Source organism: Limanda limanda, chromosome 10 (genome assembly GCF_963576545.1).
Source record: "Limanda limanda chromosome 10, fLimLim1.1, whole genome shotgun sequence".
Lineage (NCBI taxonomy): Eukaryota > Metazoa > Chordata > Actinopteri > Pleuronectiformes > Pleuronectidae > Limanda > Limanda limanda.
This window is the reverse complement of record NC_083645.1, coordinates 982,610-1,001,468: the sequence shown is the minus strand read 5'-3', so window position 1 is coordinate 1,001,468 and position 18,859 is coordinate 982,610. Positions and strand designations below refer to the sequence as shown.

Below are 18,859 nucleotides of genomic sequence, written 5' to 3'. Positions count from 1 at the left end.
TTTATTGGGGGGGTCAGATGTCGATCAGAGGGTACTTTAGCATAACAATGGAGCACTAGGAAGGGGGACCCCTGACTGTAACAGGGTTATTCGCACACTGAATGAGACTCTAAAAGACGTACGTCTTTGTCCCATCAGACCAGAGATTCAGCAGATCTCATACATGCTGCCATTTGCTTTTTACTCAATAGCTTCCATCTAGTCACTCTACCACATGAATGCTAGATTGACTGCTGCAATGGTCATTCTTATGGCCTCTGACTGTTCTGTCAGACTCGGTGTTGGGTTCAGTTTGTTCAGACGGCTGACTCTAAGTGGAGACTAGGGGGCTCGTCTATAAAACATTGCATTGGATTCATACAAAAAGTAGATGCGCACTGCAGTGGTGAGGGGACCACATGCTCGACCTCCAGAGAGCCTCAGTGGGTGGGCTGCCTGGCATTATTTAATTCAGAGACAAATTTGATATCCCCAATCTATAAAGGGGGTTCGAGGAGAACGGTGAAAAGTATACAGTGTAAATCATATCACACACAGACCTGATGGCTAATGAACCCAAAGGGCTGACAACTTGTGTTTGTGCTGGGATGGCTCACCTCCTTTAGAGCCTTCTATGTAATACTGGACTCAGTTCAGCACAAAGATTAAAGATCACAGCTCAATGGAAATCTATGACAGCTGATGAGCCAGTCATTATCATGGGGCAGGAAATCTTCATAGTCGCTAAACTGAATTTCTGCACACTGCTCTATCAGTGCCAGTGCACCCTCCACGCAGCATTACGCACAACTGTCGTCACAGTATTTATGGTTACAGCAATTGGACCTATTACATCACACGTAAGTCAGTGGGAGCCTAACCTCCACTCTGGGAAATCATTTGGAATTAAGGTGAACACAGATTTCATTTTGTGGAAGTGGTCTCTAGTGCGCTCTGTGCACTCTATGCAGTTGACAGCAAAGACACGTTCACTGCAGTGATTATAAACACGTTGGTGCGGACACATTATTTGAAAACTTAAGTCGTACTTGGTGATACAGGTGCAGTGTTATGTTTGTATGGAACAATTATGTAACCCTGTTGGTTTTAATTTGAATGATGGATTGGCTCAATATTCTGGCATCAATTTACCTCCTCACATCCTTGCTGGAGAAGTGGCATACATACAAAATGGATAAGCTTTGTCCAGTACTATGACTCTACCATTTTAAGACAAAGGTCTACAGATAGTGTCCAATCAATTTGATTTGCCACCCGGTGGACTCAGTCATGTTGTAGACAAGTGATTGAACTCTAAAAATATCAGATTTCACCCCTTCTCCCTTCCCCTTGTTTTTGAGGGTTACCTTGACCCTTTTACACAGAGTTACAAGGGTAAGTGGTGGAAATCATACTCTACAAATTGGGACAAGGTTTCAAGAAGCCAATATATCGTCAGTACTCCTCAGAAAACCTGTCACGTCATCACTAGTCGTCGATGTAAACATACGTGACAAAAAGTTTTGCGGGGATGTAATTGTAATAACATTGTTGATATCTTAAATTAACCAATGTTATTGCTTGCAGTTACTAAAGTGACAAACCTTTATTATCATCATAACATCTGTGCTAATTCAGGTGAATCAATGACATTTGCCATTCATCCAGTGTAAATTGAAAAGCTTGGAAATCAAACGCACACAGCTTCAGGCTGCTAGCAGGGGTCTGTAGACACCCCTGGCAGGATGCTTTGTAATTAGAGGAGCAGTTAAGTTCAATAACATCTCTGCTATATGCGGGTTCAATCAAGTGCATGGGAAAGCAACATGAAATTATGTCAAAATATGGGATTATCAATGCAAAAAAGAAACAAGTGCATATTTCTACATACTAATTTTCCCAGATTTATATAAGGCCACCATGACCTTGGCCTTTGACCACCAAAATTGAGTCAGTAAATCAGAGAGTCAAAGTGAATTGTATCAGATGTTATAAAATGTACCATGGGCAGTCCTACTATATCACATTCCCAGGAACGTGAGGTGACTGTGACCTTTGGCTTCCAAAATGAAATCAGTGAATACAAGTACAGTACAAGCAAACATTTGTACCAAATTCGAAAAAATTCCCTTGAGCTGATTTTAAGATATCTTTTTCCAGAAAAACATCAACTTACTTTGTGAAGCCACTGAGATGTACAAGTACAAGTGAATATTTGTGCCAAATGTGAAGAAAAACCCTAAAGGAGCTTGGGAGGTATTGCATTCACAAGGCAAAAAACTTTTACCTTTTGCCACCAATCAGTTAATCCTAGTGTCCAAGTGCATATTTGTGCAAAATGTGAAAGGATTCCTTCACTGTGTTTGAGAGGTATCACCTTCACAAGGCCAAAAATGTGCTTTGTGAGGTCACAGTGACCTTGACCTTGACCACCAAAGTTATTCCTTGAGTCCAAGGGCATATTTGTACCAAAGTTGAAGAAATTTCCTCAAGGCATTCTTGAGATATTGCGTTCACAGGAATGGGAGGGCCTCAGGATTATACTATTTTCTGTTTTCAAAGCTGTGCTTACCCCAGGACGGAAGCTGCCGATTTGCACCCAGTCCAGTGGATTGTTTAATGGGGAGTTTCCAAAAGAAGCTACATACTGGGGATAGTTTGGTCCTCTCAGAACATCCAGGAGCACTTGGGAGACCAGGGAGCAGTTGGCCGTATCCTCCAGTCTGCAGGAAAAAGACAAATCACCCCAATTCTAAACAAGACAGTATAGCTATACACAAGAATATGATTTGGTCAGTGTGCCTTGCCTTAATGTGCAGCCAGACACAGAATCCAGACCAAAAAGGACAGGGGAGCGGTGATGTCGACCACGCAGACAGTCTTGATCCTCAGCTGCATCCAGAAGAGACAGTGTTTGTCTAGAGTCGATGCTTCTGACAATCCCAGTGAAGATGACTGTTAAGGACAAATCCTGAGCCTTGTAGCACATCATGATACCCCTTCATACCCTTCTCAGCCACCACTGCACCACCTACTGCTGCTGTCGAAGGACGCTGTCAATGATTCAGATAAAGGATATTCATGTGTTCTTGTTCCAGACACAAGAGGCAGTCCAACCACATAACCTGGATTTCCACTATTATCCACAGCCACCTCCTCAACATCCTGCTGTATAACAGACAAAAGACATATTTATATTTATTGTCAAGAATAACATGTTAAAGACCAAAACACCTGATGACACTAAGGAACACAACTGAAGATGTGTCCCTAACATCTGCTGTTGGTCACTAACATCCGATTACATCAATTGGCGGTAGGTATTAATTAGTGCGGCAGAACGTGTATTATGTATTCTCAATCTTGTCTTACGTTCTAAAAAGGGACAGTGCTAAGTTTAATAAGACATAGAGCTAATGATGTCTGATCTACTGAGTGGGCCACATTGCTTTCATAGTACCGCCATACAAGCCAGTAGCCAGTCAGATTTACCTTTAACCTCAGTTTACCCTCAAGTTCAGGCTCTAAGTCTGAACTTGAGGTGTGACATGTCCTTTCGCAAAAAGATGCAGAAAAACTAGTCCACGCCTTTGTTACATCGAGACTGGACTATTGTAATTCATTATTATCAGGCTCCAGCAGCAAGTCGTTAAAGACTCTGCAGCTGGTCCAAAATGCCGCAGCACGTGTCCTGACGAGAACTAAGAAAAGAGAGCACATTTCTCCAGTATTAGCATCGCTACACTGGCTTCCTGTTAAATCTAGAATAGAATTTAAAATTCTCCTCCTCACCTTCAAGGCCCTTAATGCTATGGCACCTCTTTACCTTAAAGAGATGTTAGTTCCATATCAACCTACTAGAGCACTCCGATCCCAGAACTCAGGTTTACTTGTTGTCCCTAAAGTCTCTAAAAGTAGAGTAGGAGCCAGAGCTTTTAGCCATCAAGCCCCACTGCTGTGGAATAATCTCTCACTTTCAGTTAGGGAGGCAGACACGCTCTGTTCGTTTAAAAGTAGACTCAAAACCTTCCTTTTTTATAAAGCTTATAGTTAGAGCTAATTTGTGCGATGTTCCAAATTTGATTAAATGGCAAAAACCCCTGATGATGCTAAGACGCACAGGGAATTTATGACACAAGACACACGGAGCTTCTCTTTCCTGCTTCTCCTTCCTTTTCTCCATATTTATCACATCAAGATAATTCTTATCTGATCAGTACATGTTACTAACTTGACCCCTTTTCCCAGAGTTTCTGTGCCTTAGCGCCCGCGGATGCAGGGCCACAGCTGTGGCCGCACCATGGATTATGATTGTGGATCGCGTGTCGGAGGTCGCAATGGTGGATCCAGTGGTGGATTCTGTATCGTGCCAGCTGATCGTCGTTGTAATGGAGGATCCTTTGTCGCGTTGGCATCGGATGATGAGGGACCACGACCGAGGCGGCAGCTGATAATGGATTCTAACTGGCGGCGGTGGACAATGACTGTGGATTATAGTGGATCTCATCCTGATGCTGGATCGTGGTCTTGCTGCTGGCCAGAGACTGTGATTGCAGCGGGACTGCCTGACACATAGTATTGAAAAATGTTTAGCCTAATGGATGCTGCTAAAAATCCTGATGATGTTTTCTTACACCTGACATCTATTGCACTTCTGTCCGTCCTGAGAGAGGGATCCCTCACATGTGGCTCTCTCTGAGGTTTCTACATATTTTTACCTGTGAAAAGGGTTTTTAGTAGTTTTTCCTTACTCTTGTTGAGGGTTAAGGACAGAGGATGTCACACAATGTTAAAGCCCCATGAGACGAATTGTTATTTGTGAATGTGGGCTATACAAATAAAACTTGATTGATTGATTGATTGATAAGAAGCCCAAAACACTTGATTGGCTAAGGTGCACAGTTATGTCCCTAATCTGCTGGTGGCCACTAACACCTGCTAACATCTACTCAATTGTGCAGAAGACTTTCAAACGTACAAGGGACATTCAACATTTGTCCTTTATTCTCAGAAAACCAGCAGTCAATATCATTGGGACACAAAATGAGTAAATACCACTGAGTGCAAGATGAGTCAATTGTTTACAGGCAGAGAAAAATACTCTGATTTAGTTTTTTGATAATGATGGTGAGATAAATCACCAATCAGAGCATCAGAGGTGCAATGCATATCCTGCACCGCCGACTATACCCCAATCAGATAATGCTATGGTCTGTTTGTTGTAATATTGCCATTTCATATTGATGTCATCATGAAATAATTTAAACTATATAATGATGAATGTTTGTTAATATATATAAGCTGTAGATTGGTTGCAAAACATAATGCATTCGTACACTATATGATTTCATTTGCTGACTCAAAAGTGATAGACACCATACCTCCCACATGATCAGACATACATTTTTGATCTATATAAACTTTAGGTTGCATCTAGAGCTCTATAGAATTGAGATACCTTAAAAGTAATTTTTAACTATGTATGACGCTATTTTCCTTTGACTTCTTAATAGGTCACTTATCATATGACATCAAATGATGGGGAATACTGATCAATATAAGTTTTCGATTGTCTCACTTGTTTATGGAGAAGTCTTTGAGAACAGGCTTTTTGGACTACATTCTTGTTGACCTTGACTTTTAATAATTCAGCTCCATAAGTGATTAATCTGGAGACACCCTCGCCAGTAATATTCCAATCACATTTGGTGAATATCAAACTTTGATGCTCATTTATGAGTAATATGTGACTTTCTACATGGACCAGCTCTTAGCTATGGTGCTATGGCATATAGAGCTTCTCTTTTCTCTTCTCCCACATCATATTAATGTCTTATTAATAAATGTTACTGACTTGACTTTTTCCGTGGAGTCCTGTTTTATCATTGCAGATAAAAATCACAGCTGCAGCCACAGTGGATGGTGGTGGCAACTGATCGTGGATTATGATTACAACTAGATTGCTTAGATAAAAAATATGCTTACTCACATATGATACCAGAATTTGCAATACCACTATCATAACAATTTTCTTTACTCATGAATGCTGTAACTAGTGGTATTTTGTTGTGCTCTGCTACACGTGACATCTATTGCACTTCTGTCCATCCTGAGAGATCAGTCACTCCCGACTCCCTCTTAGGTTTAAATTTCCCCACCCCCACCCCTGTTTATATTATTTTTGGTGGTTCTTCCTCTTGCTGAGGGTTGAGGGCAGACGATTTGGCTTCTTGAACAGCCCTATGAGGACAATTGTGATTTTTGAATATGGGCTACACAAATCAAATTTGATTGGTTGATTCATATACAGGGTGTACATTAAATGATCCTTAGTAACTCATACATGTTAAGGAATGATAGGAAAGCAGTGGGCCCAAAATTACTTATTTAATACATGCATTTATTGAGAGTAATAATACATTTTTTAGTACGTCCAGCTGTATGGAGCAATGAGAACAATAGGATCTTGCCTTAAGTGACAAAAAGTGGCAGGAGAATTATGGCTGGATTGATTAATTCAAAATTATTAAGTTATTTAAGTTCTTGCTAAAATCTTTACTGGCTGATTGTCAGGTGATGATCTCTCTAGTGACTGTAGTAGGAGAGGTGCCAATGTATGCTGGTATGATTAAGCTCAATGACATGCCACACCACAGGACTGAACAACCAGCTGCAGCCTGTCTCGCTTGTAGTTTATTAATGTACATTATCTACCAACAGAACTTAAATTGAATGTCTTTTCCATTTTCTGAGAACTGTACCTACATTTCTTCACAGAGAAATTGACAATGCTTCACTTTTAGCAATATTGAGATTAAAAAAAAATCATTCAGATTGCTCTTCAACTGCAGTCATTGCAAAAAAAACAGTGAGCAACCAATAGTTTATATTCTTCAAATCTTAGGATATTAAAAAGGAAACCTACTTAGTAAGTACAGCTAATACAGTACCTTGTTCAAATTGCAGATTCTGATTGCAAAACAGCACAAAAAAACATTTGCATAACAACCTGTGATAAGGCAAAAATATGTGGTTGAGTGACAGTACCTGGAGAAAGGTGATTTGAAACTCCTGTTTCAGGGGCAGTGCTGTTTCACTAACAAATCCAAGTACCAAAGATACGCTCACATTCACTATCTCACCGGCTGGGTTGTACTTCATGACGTATGCAACCTGAGGAAACGAAATGCCAGCAGACAATCAAACTTTTTATTTGTGGTGAAATTATTTTCTGTGAATGAATTTAGTGGTGTTGTGTTTTCTCCACTTAATTATGTACCAACAATATTATAATAATATATATATGTCAACAATCCAAAAAAGGACAAAAATACCATTTAGTATGACACAGTACAAATCCTTTAACTATGAGCTTCTTACCTTATTTACTAATTTCTGACACAGTCAACAACGATTAACATTAATGAATTTGTAAAGATAGATCTTAAGGTGGAGCTGTTGTACTGGACTGCATTTGGTTGTACTAGTGTGCCTAATATACTGCATGTGTCTTATGATTTAGTTTTTCCACCCTGACAAGATCAAATGCTTAAGAATTAATTAAATCTAACATTGAATATTTGTAATGTTTTGGTAGAAAAAATTACTCTTTATCAAAAACAGTTTGTAGCCATAAATATGTGTAATGTCCCACAAACTGTTAAGTGGTGGACTCACCTTCAGCACTACATTAGCACAGAGTTCTGGGGTCAGGAGAACAGGACTGAGTTTTTCTCCTCCACTCATGTTCCACTTAGTCAGAGTCCCCTCTACAGACTGCTGGATGACTGAAGCGACATCCACAGGAACAACCTGCAGAACACCAAAAACCCACACTTTAGTTCACTTATAGCCTGAGTTCACACTATCATTTTAACTAATTTTCTACTTTAAAAGCTGATACGACTGTTTCGGTTCCATGTATCACGAATGACCTTTAGGTTTTTGAGGGACCTGTATTATATCATAGCTATAAATAATAAGACTAGATATGTGTTTTAAATATTGTCAACGTTTAAATCTTATTGTTTCAGTTTTATTAAAAAATTCACAAAAATACACGCAAATACATAGCAAACTAAAAGCTCAAATAATAACAAAAGAAAAAGAAAATAAATTGCTAAGGAACAAAGGAGCCCCACCCTCCTATCCCCCTGATTTAGCCCACCAATTCCTTCAGAACTTCACAAAAAAAAGTTCTTGAGGTTCATTGTGAGGGAATAAGCCTCTGTAACTGATTCCTTTGCTCTGTTAACTCGGACCGTCAACAACTGTAAGTTTAAAATGTCCAACAGAACCCAAGTACAAAAAGAGAGGGATTCAAATTCTAAAAATGTTTCCAAGCTATGAGCCCAGCTAATAGTGCTCGTTTTTTGAGACAATGGGTTATTTGACTAAAAACACATATGATGTTCAATGTTCACATATTGTACTTAGTACATTTCGCAAACAAGTCGTGTTATGTTCAGTTTCATACTATTCTGTATCATAGAAAAAATTATTCTGCAATATCTACTCAGTAAACAGTAAGGTTAACAAAGTGTGTCGTCAGTGCCAATGTGAAAATATCTGATAACTTCCTCCTTTTTGGGACTAGAGTGGAGAGTTGAGAAAAGTGTCATTGTTCCTGTCCTTGCATTGCAGCAGTAAACCTCAAAGTTCCGCCTGTGCTTGTGCAACTATGTGGCAAACTGCGCAAAACAAGTGCCTGTGTCTTGCTAAATTTGCAGATTAGGCAGATGCTGTGACGTTATATTTTGACAGATTTTCAATGAAGGACAACTGACAGTACAATGGATGGTGTCATGGAGAGTTTGCATGAACCATCAATTAGCATAGGTGATATTTTAGGTAAAGTTTGTGATAGGAAATAACTTAAGTATAAATGTCTTCAAATGGAACATCGCATAACTACAGTGCCAAATAAGTAGACTGTGACTTTACGATCTTTATGATTTGGGCAGCTGTGGCTGAGGGGTAGAGCGGTCGTCCTCCAACCTGAAGGTCCGCAGGTCGATCACCAGTCTTCCCCATCTGCATGCGGAAGTGTCCTTTGGCAAGACGCTGAACCCCGAATTGCCCCTCATAGAAACAACAAAGTGCTGCTAATAGATGCCCTGTATGAATGTGTGTGTGATTGGGTGAATGTAAAACTATACTGTAAAGAGCTTTGAGTGGTCATCAAGACTAGAAAAGCGCTATATAAATACAAAACCATTTACCATGATAACCACTCATAATAGCACTGACCCATTGTGCTTTTTGCTACTACATGAGACACATTCAATCTGCCCTCCCCACTCAAAATTAGTTTTCATACCACCCCAGCTGCTCCACTGGCAATGTATTTGGGTTCACTCTGCACTCAGCCCTATTACACCTTGACACTTGCTGTGAAAGTTCAGGATTCAACACAATCATCTCCCACCAACTGGTGAGGAAACCATCACTACTGGGCTTTGACACTTCCCTGTAACTTGACTCCAGACTTTCTGACAGAGAGACTAAAGACAGTGCAAACCAGTAGCAGAACACCATCATGCTGTGCACAAGAACCAGCCCCAGGCTGTGTACTCAGCCCACTTGCTTCAAAGCCATGACTGATCAGCCAAGTCTGAATCCAACCCCATCATCAAGTTGGTTGATGATGTAACAATAATAGGCCTCATCAGGAGGTGAGGAAGTGGAGCAACTGGAGATGTTGCAAAAACAAACTTCCTCTTAATGTATGAAATCAGGAAGACGTCAGCTAAAGGCTCTTGTATATTACTACGTATCCGTTTCTCGGAGAGGGCTCCACAGGGGTCGAAGAGTCTTTTTGATATTTACTTCTCCGACCACTGTACGTCGGAAAAAATTCACCGCCAAACCCATAGATGGCGCAACGGAAGACGAGCTCAGAGAAGCCTACCCCAATTATCGGAAGAAGTCGTCCACTTGTGTTTATATTTCTCTGTCAGCCTGCCTCCCACACACTGAGCCATGGCAACTAACAGAACTAAATAAAGTGACACCCAGCGGGTCAAAATGCTGATGTTATCGTTTCTTAGCGCAGCGGTTCCCCGGTCTTGTTTCCAAACTGTGTTGCTAATTCCACAGCTTGAAGATCCATGTAGCTTCCACACACCGTCAGCAGGCACTCCCGGCACTAACTACTACCCAGTGTTTGCTTCTAACCTGACGGTATTATAGAAACAGTGTCATGATAGAAGTGGAATTAAAGTCGTGACGGCGGGTTCTTGCACTGTTACCACCGCAGTTAGCATGGTGTCTAGCCCGCTAGCCTAGCCTGCTAGCGCCGTTTTGAAAGCTCGTTCTAACCGTATGTGACCGTGCACACATGCCATCAGTGCTCGAACGAGCCACCGTCAGCCGGACAACTCCGCTGGCTCAACACACACGTCACATTAATCGTAGAATCGTAGTTGTGTATGTGTTTATTGTGAATCAGGAAGTTACAGGTCCAGAAATGACGTCGAACAGAAATGACATCGTACGGAAATGACGTCATACGGAAATGATGTCGTTCGCGGACCAATCACAGCCAAGAGCTGTCCGTGGGCTCTCCGACACAACACGGACAGTTAGAAAAATCAGAGGTGTACGAAAAGCTGTCCGAAGCGCTCGGAGAGGGCGTTTCACGACGGATAGGGCGGTCTTATCTATCCGTTTTACAAAATACGCTCAAGCATAAATTGGCCTTAAGTAATCTCCACTACTCCTCAGCTGCTCCACAACAATTGTTTTGGTGTGTAAGTGATGACCTCACCTGCTGTCTCAACACTAACTTTGCAGTCCATTTTCTGTGGAGGCTGAAGAGAGCGAGTCTCCCATGGCCCGTCCACTCTCCTCTGTGTAGAGGTAGTGTAGAGGGTGACATTGTCAGCTGCATCTCGTGATTCAGGAATTATAAAGCATCACAATTTAACACCCAGCAACGCATAGTGATGACAGCTGAGGGGATTATAGAGGTCTCCCTCTCCCTCTTCCACCATGAAGAACCCCTCCCAAAGACTGTGCCTGTGCCATCAGGTTGCACAGCATCAATACCAGCAGAATGAGGTACTGGAGCAGCTTCTCTGCCCAAGTTGTTAGACGCTTAACACCATGTTAACATCCATAACATAAAACCCCTATATTCTTTAAATGGACAAGTTGACTAGCTTGCACTGTCACTTATATATTATATTTAGACGTTGACCACATATTTATTATTATTCATTCATTCTTTCTTTGGATTCTACTTTTTTTTTTATCTGTAAACTACAATAGACCATATAAACAAATATCATCATCACTCATACTATTATATATAATGGGAATATATATATATAAACTATCACACCATTATTACTATGACACTATTACTATGATTAGGGATAAAATCCACCACCTACTCCCCATCATTAGCACAGATACATCGACCAGTACAGAAACCATAGAACCACCTGTAGCACCAGATTTATATTTGGACCACTTTTGTTCAATAGATCTTTCTGAACTGACTTCACTACTTTCATTATCTAAACCAGTGGTTCTCAACTGGTCTGGCTTCAGGACCCACCATCCCCTCTTAATGACAAGCCGCGACCCAAATCGAAGAAAATGTTCCACTTCTCAAATGTATTTAATTAAAAGATGGTGCAGTTCTAAACTGAGATAGAACAGAATATCACAGTATTCCAACACAATAACACAAGTTTAATGATAAACTGAAACGACCAGCAGGTGGCAATGCCAGAGAGGGAAATATTCCCTTTTACACTCAATTAGCTGCATTTGAATTAAAAAACAAAAAGTGCGTCTTAAGGACACAAGGTAATACAACATACATAACAATTCAGTAACTTCAGCATTTTTTAACAGATTCAGCAGTGCTTTCATGCATACAAACATGAAATAAAAAAGTCCAACTACTGAAAAGTAGTTTCAAAAAGACTAAAATTATGTAGCTTTAGCTGAGAATACTCACACTGAATCTATGACAACCAACACTGCACTATGGAAAAAATTCAGTGTCTTGAGTAGCAGCTTTTATCCACAAACTCAAAATAAATTCAAAAAGTGCAAAAAGATTCAAGTGTACAAAATGTATTTTTCTTCTGATTACCTTATCCCTTTTACACTCAATTAGCTGCGTTTAAATAAAACACCAAAAAGTGCATCTTAGGGACACAAGGTAATACAACATACTGTTAAGGAGTGTGAATAGACGGCACCACAGAAACGAGTCTGCCACCCACTTTTGGGTCGCCATCCACCAGTTGAGATTCACGGATCTAAACCATCAACTTGTCCATTAGACTATGTCCCAACTAGACTTTTGAAGGAAGTGTTCCCCCTAATTGACAGTTCCATGTTGAATCAGATTAATACGTCTTTGTTAACCAGCTAAATACAACAAGCTTTTAAGGTAGCTGTAATTAAACCTCTGTTTAAAAAGCCCACTCTTGATCCAGATGTTTTAGCTAATTATAGACCCATATTAAAACTGCCCTTCATTTAAAAAAATCCTTGAAACAGCTGTTGCTAACCAGCTTTGTGATTACTTAGATAGTAATGGTTTGATGGAAGACCTTCGGTCAGGATTTAGAATCCATCACAGCACCGAAACAGCCCTGTTAAAAGTTACTAATGACCAGCTCCCACTCTGGGTTCGGGAGGCAGACACAATCTCTACAGTTAAGGTTAAACTTTACATGTGTATCTTTGATAAAGCCTATAGTTGGTTCTGGATCAGGTGAATCCTGAACCATTAGATAATGTATATTTAGATTTGCACAATACAAATAAAATACAATTAAATTGGATATTATAGTACTCTATTATATTCTATTATAATTAGGGCTGGGCAAGTTAACTCGTTTTAAAAGTTAACTCAAGTGATGAGTTAACTCGATTGTTTATCCGCCAATTATTTTCTTTTTTCCTGTTCTGCAGCAGTCAGCAACAGACTTTCACAAAATAAAAGCCTGACTTTCACAATAAAACAATAAATAATCAAACCTGAGTTAATGCAAGATAAAATAATTAATCGAGTTAACTCATCACTTGAGTTAACTCATCACTTGAGTTAACTCATCACTTGAGTTAACTCGATTAAACGAGTTAACTTGCCCAGCCCTAATTATAATATATACTTTATACTTTTTTAATATTATACAAACAATGTGTACTATTACTTTTATAAATATACTCAATATAATATTTTTAGTCATTAACTTATATTCTATAGTTATTCAAATTAACAATTTGACAATTACTACAGCGCATATCACTGCTTTATTTTCTCTCCTGTTTATAATGTGTTTAGTATTATTTGTCATGTGAATCGAGGCAACTTTTCACTGTTTACATTCATATGTAAAAATCATCCTAATCACCCGCAAAACACTCACTTTCCTAGTCCTGTTCTCTTGTTATGTTCTATGTATTTTTGCACTTTGGTCCATGAGGCAAGACATTTCCCTGAGTTGTAAACTTTGTATGAGGATGAATGACAATAGAAGGTAACTTAGACTTGAACTTTACACAATAAATGTGAGGTAAAAGCATGGATGATTTAAGTTCTCGCAGAAAGAAAAATTTACTTCAGGGCAGCTTTGATTCAGTAAAAGTGAGAAAGAAGGAATATAACACACACTCACACAGATATAGTTTTTTTCATATCTGAGCGTGTTCAGTCACTACTCCTTACATGCACTGTTGATTTAGTTTATGTTGTCTACATTGTTTGCTTCTAACAAAATACAAACTAACTAAATAACTAAATACTAATACAATGTGATGAAAACTGTAAACTAGGACGGAAGGTTATGTGAAGAAAAATGTGATTTACTAATTCCAATTTATGGATTTAGATTAATTAAATTTGCTTTCAGCAGCTAGAGCAAGATAATTCAGAATCATTATACATTTTTGTTGCTGTTGGTTAAACAAATAAAATAATTTGAATACTTACTGCTGCATCGTTCTTCGTCCCCTGTAGAGTAGGAAAACAATTATTTTAACATCTTTAAAATAACTCTCTTAGTGCAGTGGGCAAGACAATTGATTGTTAATCTTGATTATTTATTTTTATACTTTATTTTACAGACATTCACACGTTAATTTATTTTTTCAAAAAGGAGGGAATTAAATGTCCACCCAAAACACATCCCTTGTCAGTCATTACGCATTGCACTTAAAAAAAGTGAAGGAACTATTGTATGTATTGAAAGTTTGGTGGAGTGCCCCCTCAATCACAGCCAAAGTCCTGAAGTATGTTCAGCATAACTCAAATATTATGTGAGAGTAAGACTGTTTGAGAGTGGACTTTCTTTCAGGAACAAGCATGTAGAGCAGTAAGAGTAAGAGTGAGACTCACAGTTAAGAGCTGGATGTCAGTGTAGGTGCCCATATTGAGGGCTGGCAGAGAGCTGCAGTCCCGATCGAGGTTTACATGCCGGGAACACCCTCTGCTGTCGTCTATTAAGAAGGCTGTTGCGACAAAGGTTCAACATGAAAGTACATTTTTTAAATACTTCATTTATAAACTCTCTGGAGCATTTTGGAAATAAGAAACTAGCATACAGTAGTAGGCTACGTTTATTTCCTTTAACAAATAATTACCTGACATAGCAAGCGACGGATTTGAGAGATGCTTATTTAATGCAGTTTTAAACAATATATTTTTTTATTTCATGCTCACTACACCACTGGGCTGTATATATCTGCTGGGTGGCTCAGATGCTTCAGGGTGTCGTTCAAAGGTATCATCCATGAAATTGTGTTTCAATTTTATTTGTTGTGGGCTGTGTGAATTATGACAACACTCCCACAAATTGTCCATGAGTAACTTCGGCTAAGTCATATTAGAAATAAAATGAACAATTCTTACCAGACTTGTGTTGTTAGAACTTCTAATGACACTATTGGCATTGAGAAATGTTGTGTATTTATCAGCAGAGAGGACATTCTTCTAAGCTACACCGATGTTTTCAAATTCAGAAACTTATTCCACTCATTAAACAAAACCAATTTTCCACATCATGAGTTATTGCTGCTTTGCAACTATTTCGGTGGTGGAATGTTTTCAGATGGTCAGGGCTGACTTAGTGGAGCTTTAAAAAAAACTTGTGACCTCAGAGCTACTGTTGTGTTTGGTTAAATAGGAAAGTCAATTGCCTACATTTTAAAAAACTGTGAAGCATTACCACAGAAATGCTAAAAAGAAAAGAATACAGTCTCAGCAAATAAATACAAAAACATATAAAGTAAATTAAAAAAAATGGGAGGATGCAGAATCCCTCAGACCTTTTTGGTCAGCATTCTCTGTTTAGTTAAGGTGACCATAAATTACTATTCCAACACACTGAAAACAGCCTACTGTTTGATGTGGGATCCAGGGATTGCTACATCAGGAGTTCCTTGAACTGATTAGCCTTAAACAACAGACAGGTAATACGTCTGTAATGGTCTTGTCTGCCTTCTAGTCTTGCTGACCACTCCAAGTGCTTTACATTAAAGTTTTGCTTTTCACACACACACACACACTTCATACATTGCATTCATGAAGAGCACTTTCTCTGTCACACATCACACTCACTGCCAGCAGAGCCATCAGGAGCAATTTGGGGTTCAATTCAATGCCCAAAGATTGAACTACCGACCCTCTGGTTATTCAACAACCCACTCCCTGAGCCACTGTCGCCTCTAGCAGAACCAGACTCAATGTGGGTGGCCATCTGCCTCACCCAGTTGGGGTGAGCAAAGAAAATGGGGAGGAGAGGAGAGATTGGTGGAAAAGAGGGGAGAGGAGAGAGAGGAAAGAGAGACCACAGTGGCCACAGTTCAGCTGAGGTGGCAGTGTCACATAGGTGAGTAGAAGCTACCTGCAGGACTTGTGTCCACACAATCAGCAGTGACACCAGGAGCGGGCGACCAGAACATCCCTCTGTCTCCATCTTCCCCTGATGTCACCAGCACATCCCCATACTGAAAACAAAGAGAACATCACAATCTGATGTTAATTGTGTTAATGAAGAAAATGAGCAGCAGTTACTATATCAGAAGAGATGTACCTGGTATCCAGATGGGGCCTGGAGCTCTGCAGTGTTTTCCTCCAAGCCAAAAAGGAAGCTGGTAAATTGTTTAAACAGCGAATCAAAGCTACTGTCGGTTGGAAGAGAAGGTGCGGGATGAGACCATCCATCAATGCCTACAAAGAATAATACAGAAGGACTTGAAAATGGAGAAACTGATATCAAAATACATCAATACGCAATAATATTCAGCATATTCTGAAAAAACAGGAAAAAATAAAACCAGCCTACAACTGAAGGAAACATACTGACTGATAACTTACGATTTTGTGACTGAATGCAAAAAATGTCATAATTTGTCTCCTTCCTGACGGATGGCTGAAGCTCTGAGTAGCCGTCTATGGTGCTCCTCAGAGAGTACGACGCTACATCACAGCTGCAAAGCTGTTTGTTGCCACTGCAATCAAAAGGACAAACAAAAACATTAAGAGTCATATTCATACTGATAAAACATCACACGACAAACACCTCTACAAACAAGCATGCAATTTAACGTTTGTATTACCTTAAAATAGTGGCCTTTAAGTTACTCAACTGCATCACCGCACAGAAAACCAGACCTTCATTTGAAATTTTAAAATGCTGCACACTAACCTTGTGATTAAAACAAGAGTATGTCTTACCCAGTGCTCTGCTGCTATAGCTTTCTCCTCTGTAACAGTAACGCTTTCATACACTTATTACATCCAGTCATATTTGACTTCTAATTGCCGTTAAGATAGCATTGCGTAAACACTTCCTGCAGGGAAGTGCCAAATCAAATGCATTTGAAGAGCTAACCCCTTGTCAATCTGGTCATTGTTTCAATGAAACGTCTGCAGGGAGTTTTCAGAAACAGTAACGTCACTACACTTGAAAAACTGTGGCATGGAAATGGTGAATAAAAAAAATCAATCAATCAAATGTTATTTATATAGCCCATATTCACATATCACAATTTGTCTCACAGGGCTTTAACAAGCTGTGACATCTTCTGCCCCTAACCCTCAAAAAGAGAATTTCTGTTATAATGAGAGCAGCGGATTGTTATATCACAGATTGTGTTGCAGTGACAGTGCAGTGGAAATACAGTGCATTAAGTCAAACTGAACATGGAAGTTTTTCAACCCTTCCTCAAAGTGTTTTACCTGGCATGTAATTGTGAATAGCATCTATTTGCACATGTACCATTATTTGATATAGTTCATCATTATTAAAAAAAAAATAAACTGTCTTCTCTGCTTATTGCTGTTTATTTCAATACAGATGCTTTACATTATGTAACTGATATCCTGCTATTTTTGTTCACTAAAAGTTGCATTACATAGAGTATAACACAACACGCCTGTAGCTGGGTCTCTACTGAAGTACAAGCAGGGAGCAGGAACATGCTGCCGCGCTGAGCAACGGGACACTTGCCTGACGGTGGACACTGAGCAGCCGGTGAAGAGAGGCAGCTCCTCATCACACTCTGCGTCACAGCAGCAGTTGATGTCACACGCACCTCTGTGCTCGTCACAGGGACACAACCTGTCAACTGACGCACAACAAACCACGGATAATAAAGTGCCGTCATCCTGCTGAGAAGCTTTATCTGATCAGGCTCAGTGAGCTCTGAATAAACCAACATGAAGTGCAAATGGTTGTAGCTGAGATTGTTAATGTTTGTATGCGTTATTAACAAATAAACTCTTACATGCACAAGAGCTGTTTAGCACAGAAAGTGGACCAAAGTGACATCGTTACTTACAGTAGTGATAAGAAGAGACAGTATGTTATGAGTGAGCTGTGAACACAGATTACCGTCAGTAGCAGGGAGGAGCAGCCGGCCGGACACGGGCAGGGGCTGGGCGGCTGCGGTGGGTTGAACGGTGCTGGTGTAGCTCGACGTCGGTTCTGTGGCCTCCAATATTGTTGTGTAACTGTCTGTGACGTTCGATGTAACAGTAAATTCATCGGATGCAGTCGCATTGAAATCGTGGCTCGTTACATTTTCGTCTGTAGTCACAACATTGGCCAAGAGAGTTAAACAGAAGATACACGACAGCAGCTCAGCGCCGGAGGCCGCCATCTTTGTTTAACCGTTGCTATGGTACTTCGTCTGGTTTTATTTCTTTCTGCAACATGAAACGCTACCGCCACCTGCCGTCCGCCAACAGAACACACCCACCAGTCAAACGCTAAGGGTCAAACCTACGGATACTCTGTGGTTAAAAATAAAATCCTGCAAGTCATTACAATGAAAATATAATTTTTTTAAAACCTGACGCAGTATTTCAAAAGTATTGAAACATGACACTTGGTATCTCAACGTGATGTAGAATGGTATTATTAGGGCCCGAGCACTGACATCAAAGGTCAGGTAGGGCCCGAGCACTGACATCAAAGGTCAAGTGAGACCCTATTGAAATTGTAAGGATTATTATTTAGGGCCCGAGCACTGACATCAAAGGTCAGGTGAGATATTATTATTCAGGGAAATTAATTGGCTTTTTGAGGGCTTTACCATGCTCAAATTCTTACCAAAATTTGCAGAAAGTTAGAAAGTGGTGAAAATTTACGTATTCTGAAGGAATTTTCAATGGGCGTCCCAAAATGGCTCAACGGTGCCCCCCGAGACCCCTGGAACGTGTTCACATTGACCGGTCTTCCCAAAAATCAATATACAGGTGTATCATGACCAGACAAACAAAAAAGTCTTTAGGTGCAATTGGAAAAACACAACAGGAACCCTGCTAATTGGCATTTAGTGGCCATTTTGGCCATATTCCACATTTTTACTTTGATGTACTTGTACCACGGCTTTCATCGGATCAACT

At 39.9% G+C, this 18,859-nt stretch overlaps 1 protein-coding gene across 1 annotated transcript in view; it reads right to left on the bottom strand.

The window, feature by feature from the left end:
- Positions 1-18,859, bottom strand: part of LOC133012201 (tectonic-1-like) — a 43,176-nt gene that overhangs the window by 3,598 nt on the left and 20,719 nt on the right. The window contains exons 4-15 of the mRNA XM_061080182.1: positions 17,844-18,038; positions 17,454-17,577; positions 16,325-16,458; positions 16,041-16,177; positions 15,852-15,954; positions 14,345-14,457; positions 13,940-13,960; positions 7,657-7,791; positions 7,027-7,152; positions 3,059-3,147; positions 2,787-2,924; positions 2,552-2,702 (exon numbers count right to left, since the gene is read on the bottom strand). Of these exons, the coding sequence (XP_060936165.1) occupies positions 2,552-2,702; positions 2,787-2,924; positions 3,059-3,147; positions 7,027-7,152; positions 7,657-7,791; positions 13,940-13,960; positions 14,345-14,457; positions 15,852-15,954; positions 16,041-16,177; positions 16,325-16,458; positions 17,454-17,577; positions 17,844-18,038 (1,466 nt within the window). The remainder of the gene's footprint in view (positions 1-2,551; positions 2,703-2,786; positions 2,925-3,058; positions 3,148-7,026; positions 7,153-7,656; positions 7,792-13,939; positions 13,961-14,344; positions 14,458-15,851; positions 15,955-16,040; positions 16,178-16,324; positions 16,459-17,453; positions 17,578-17,843; positions 18,039-18,859) is intronic.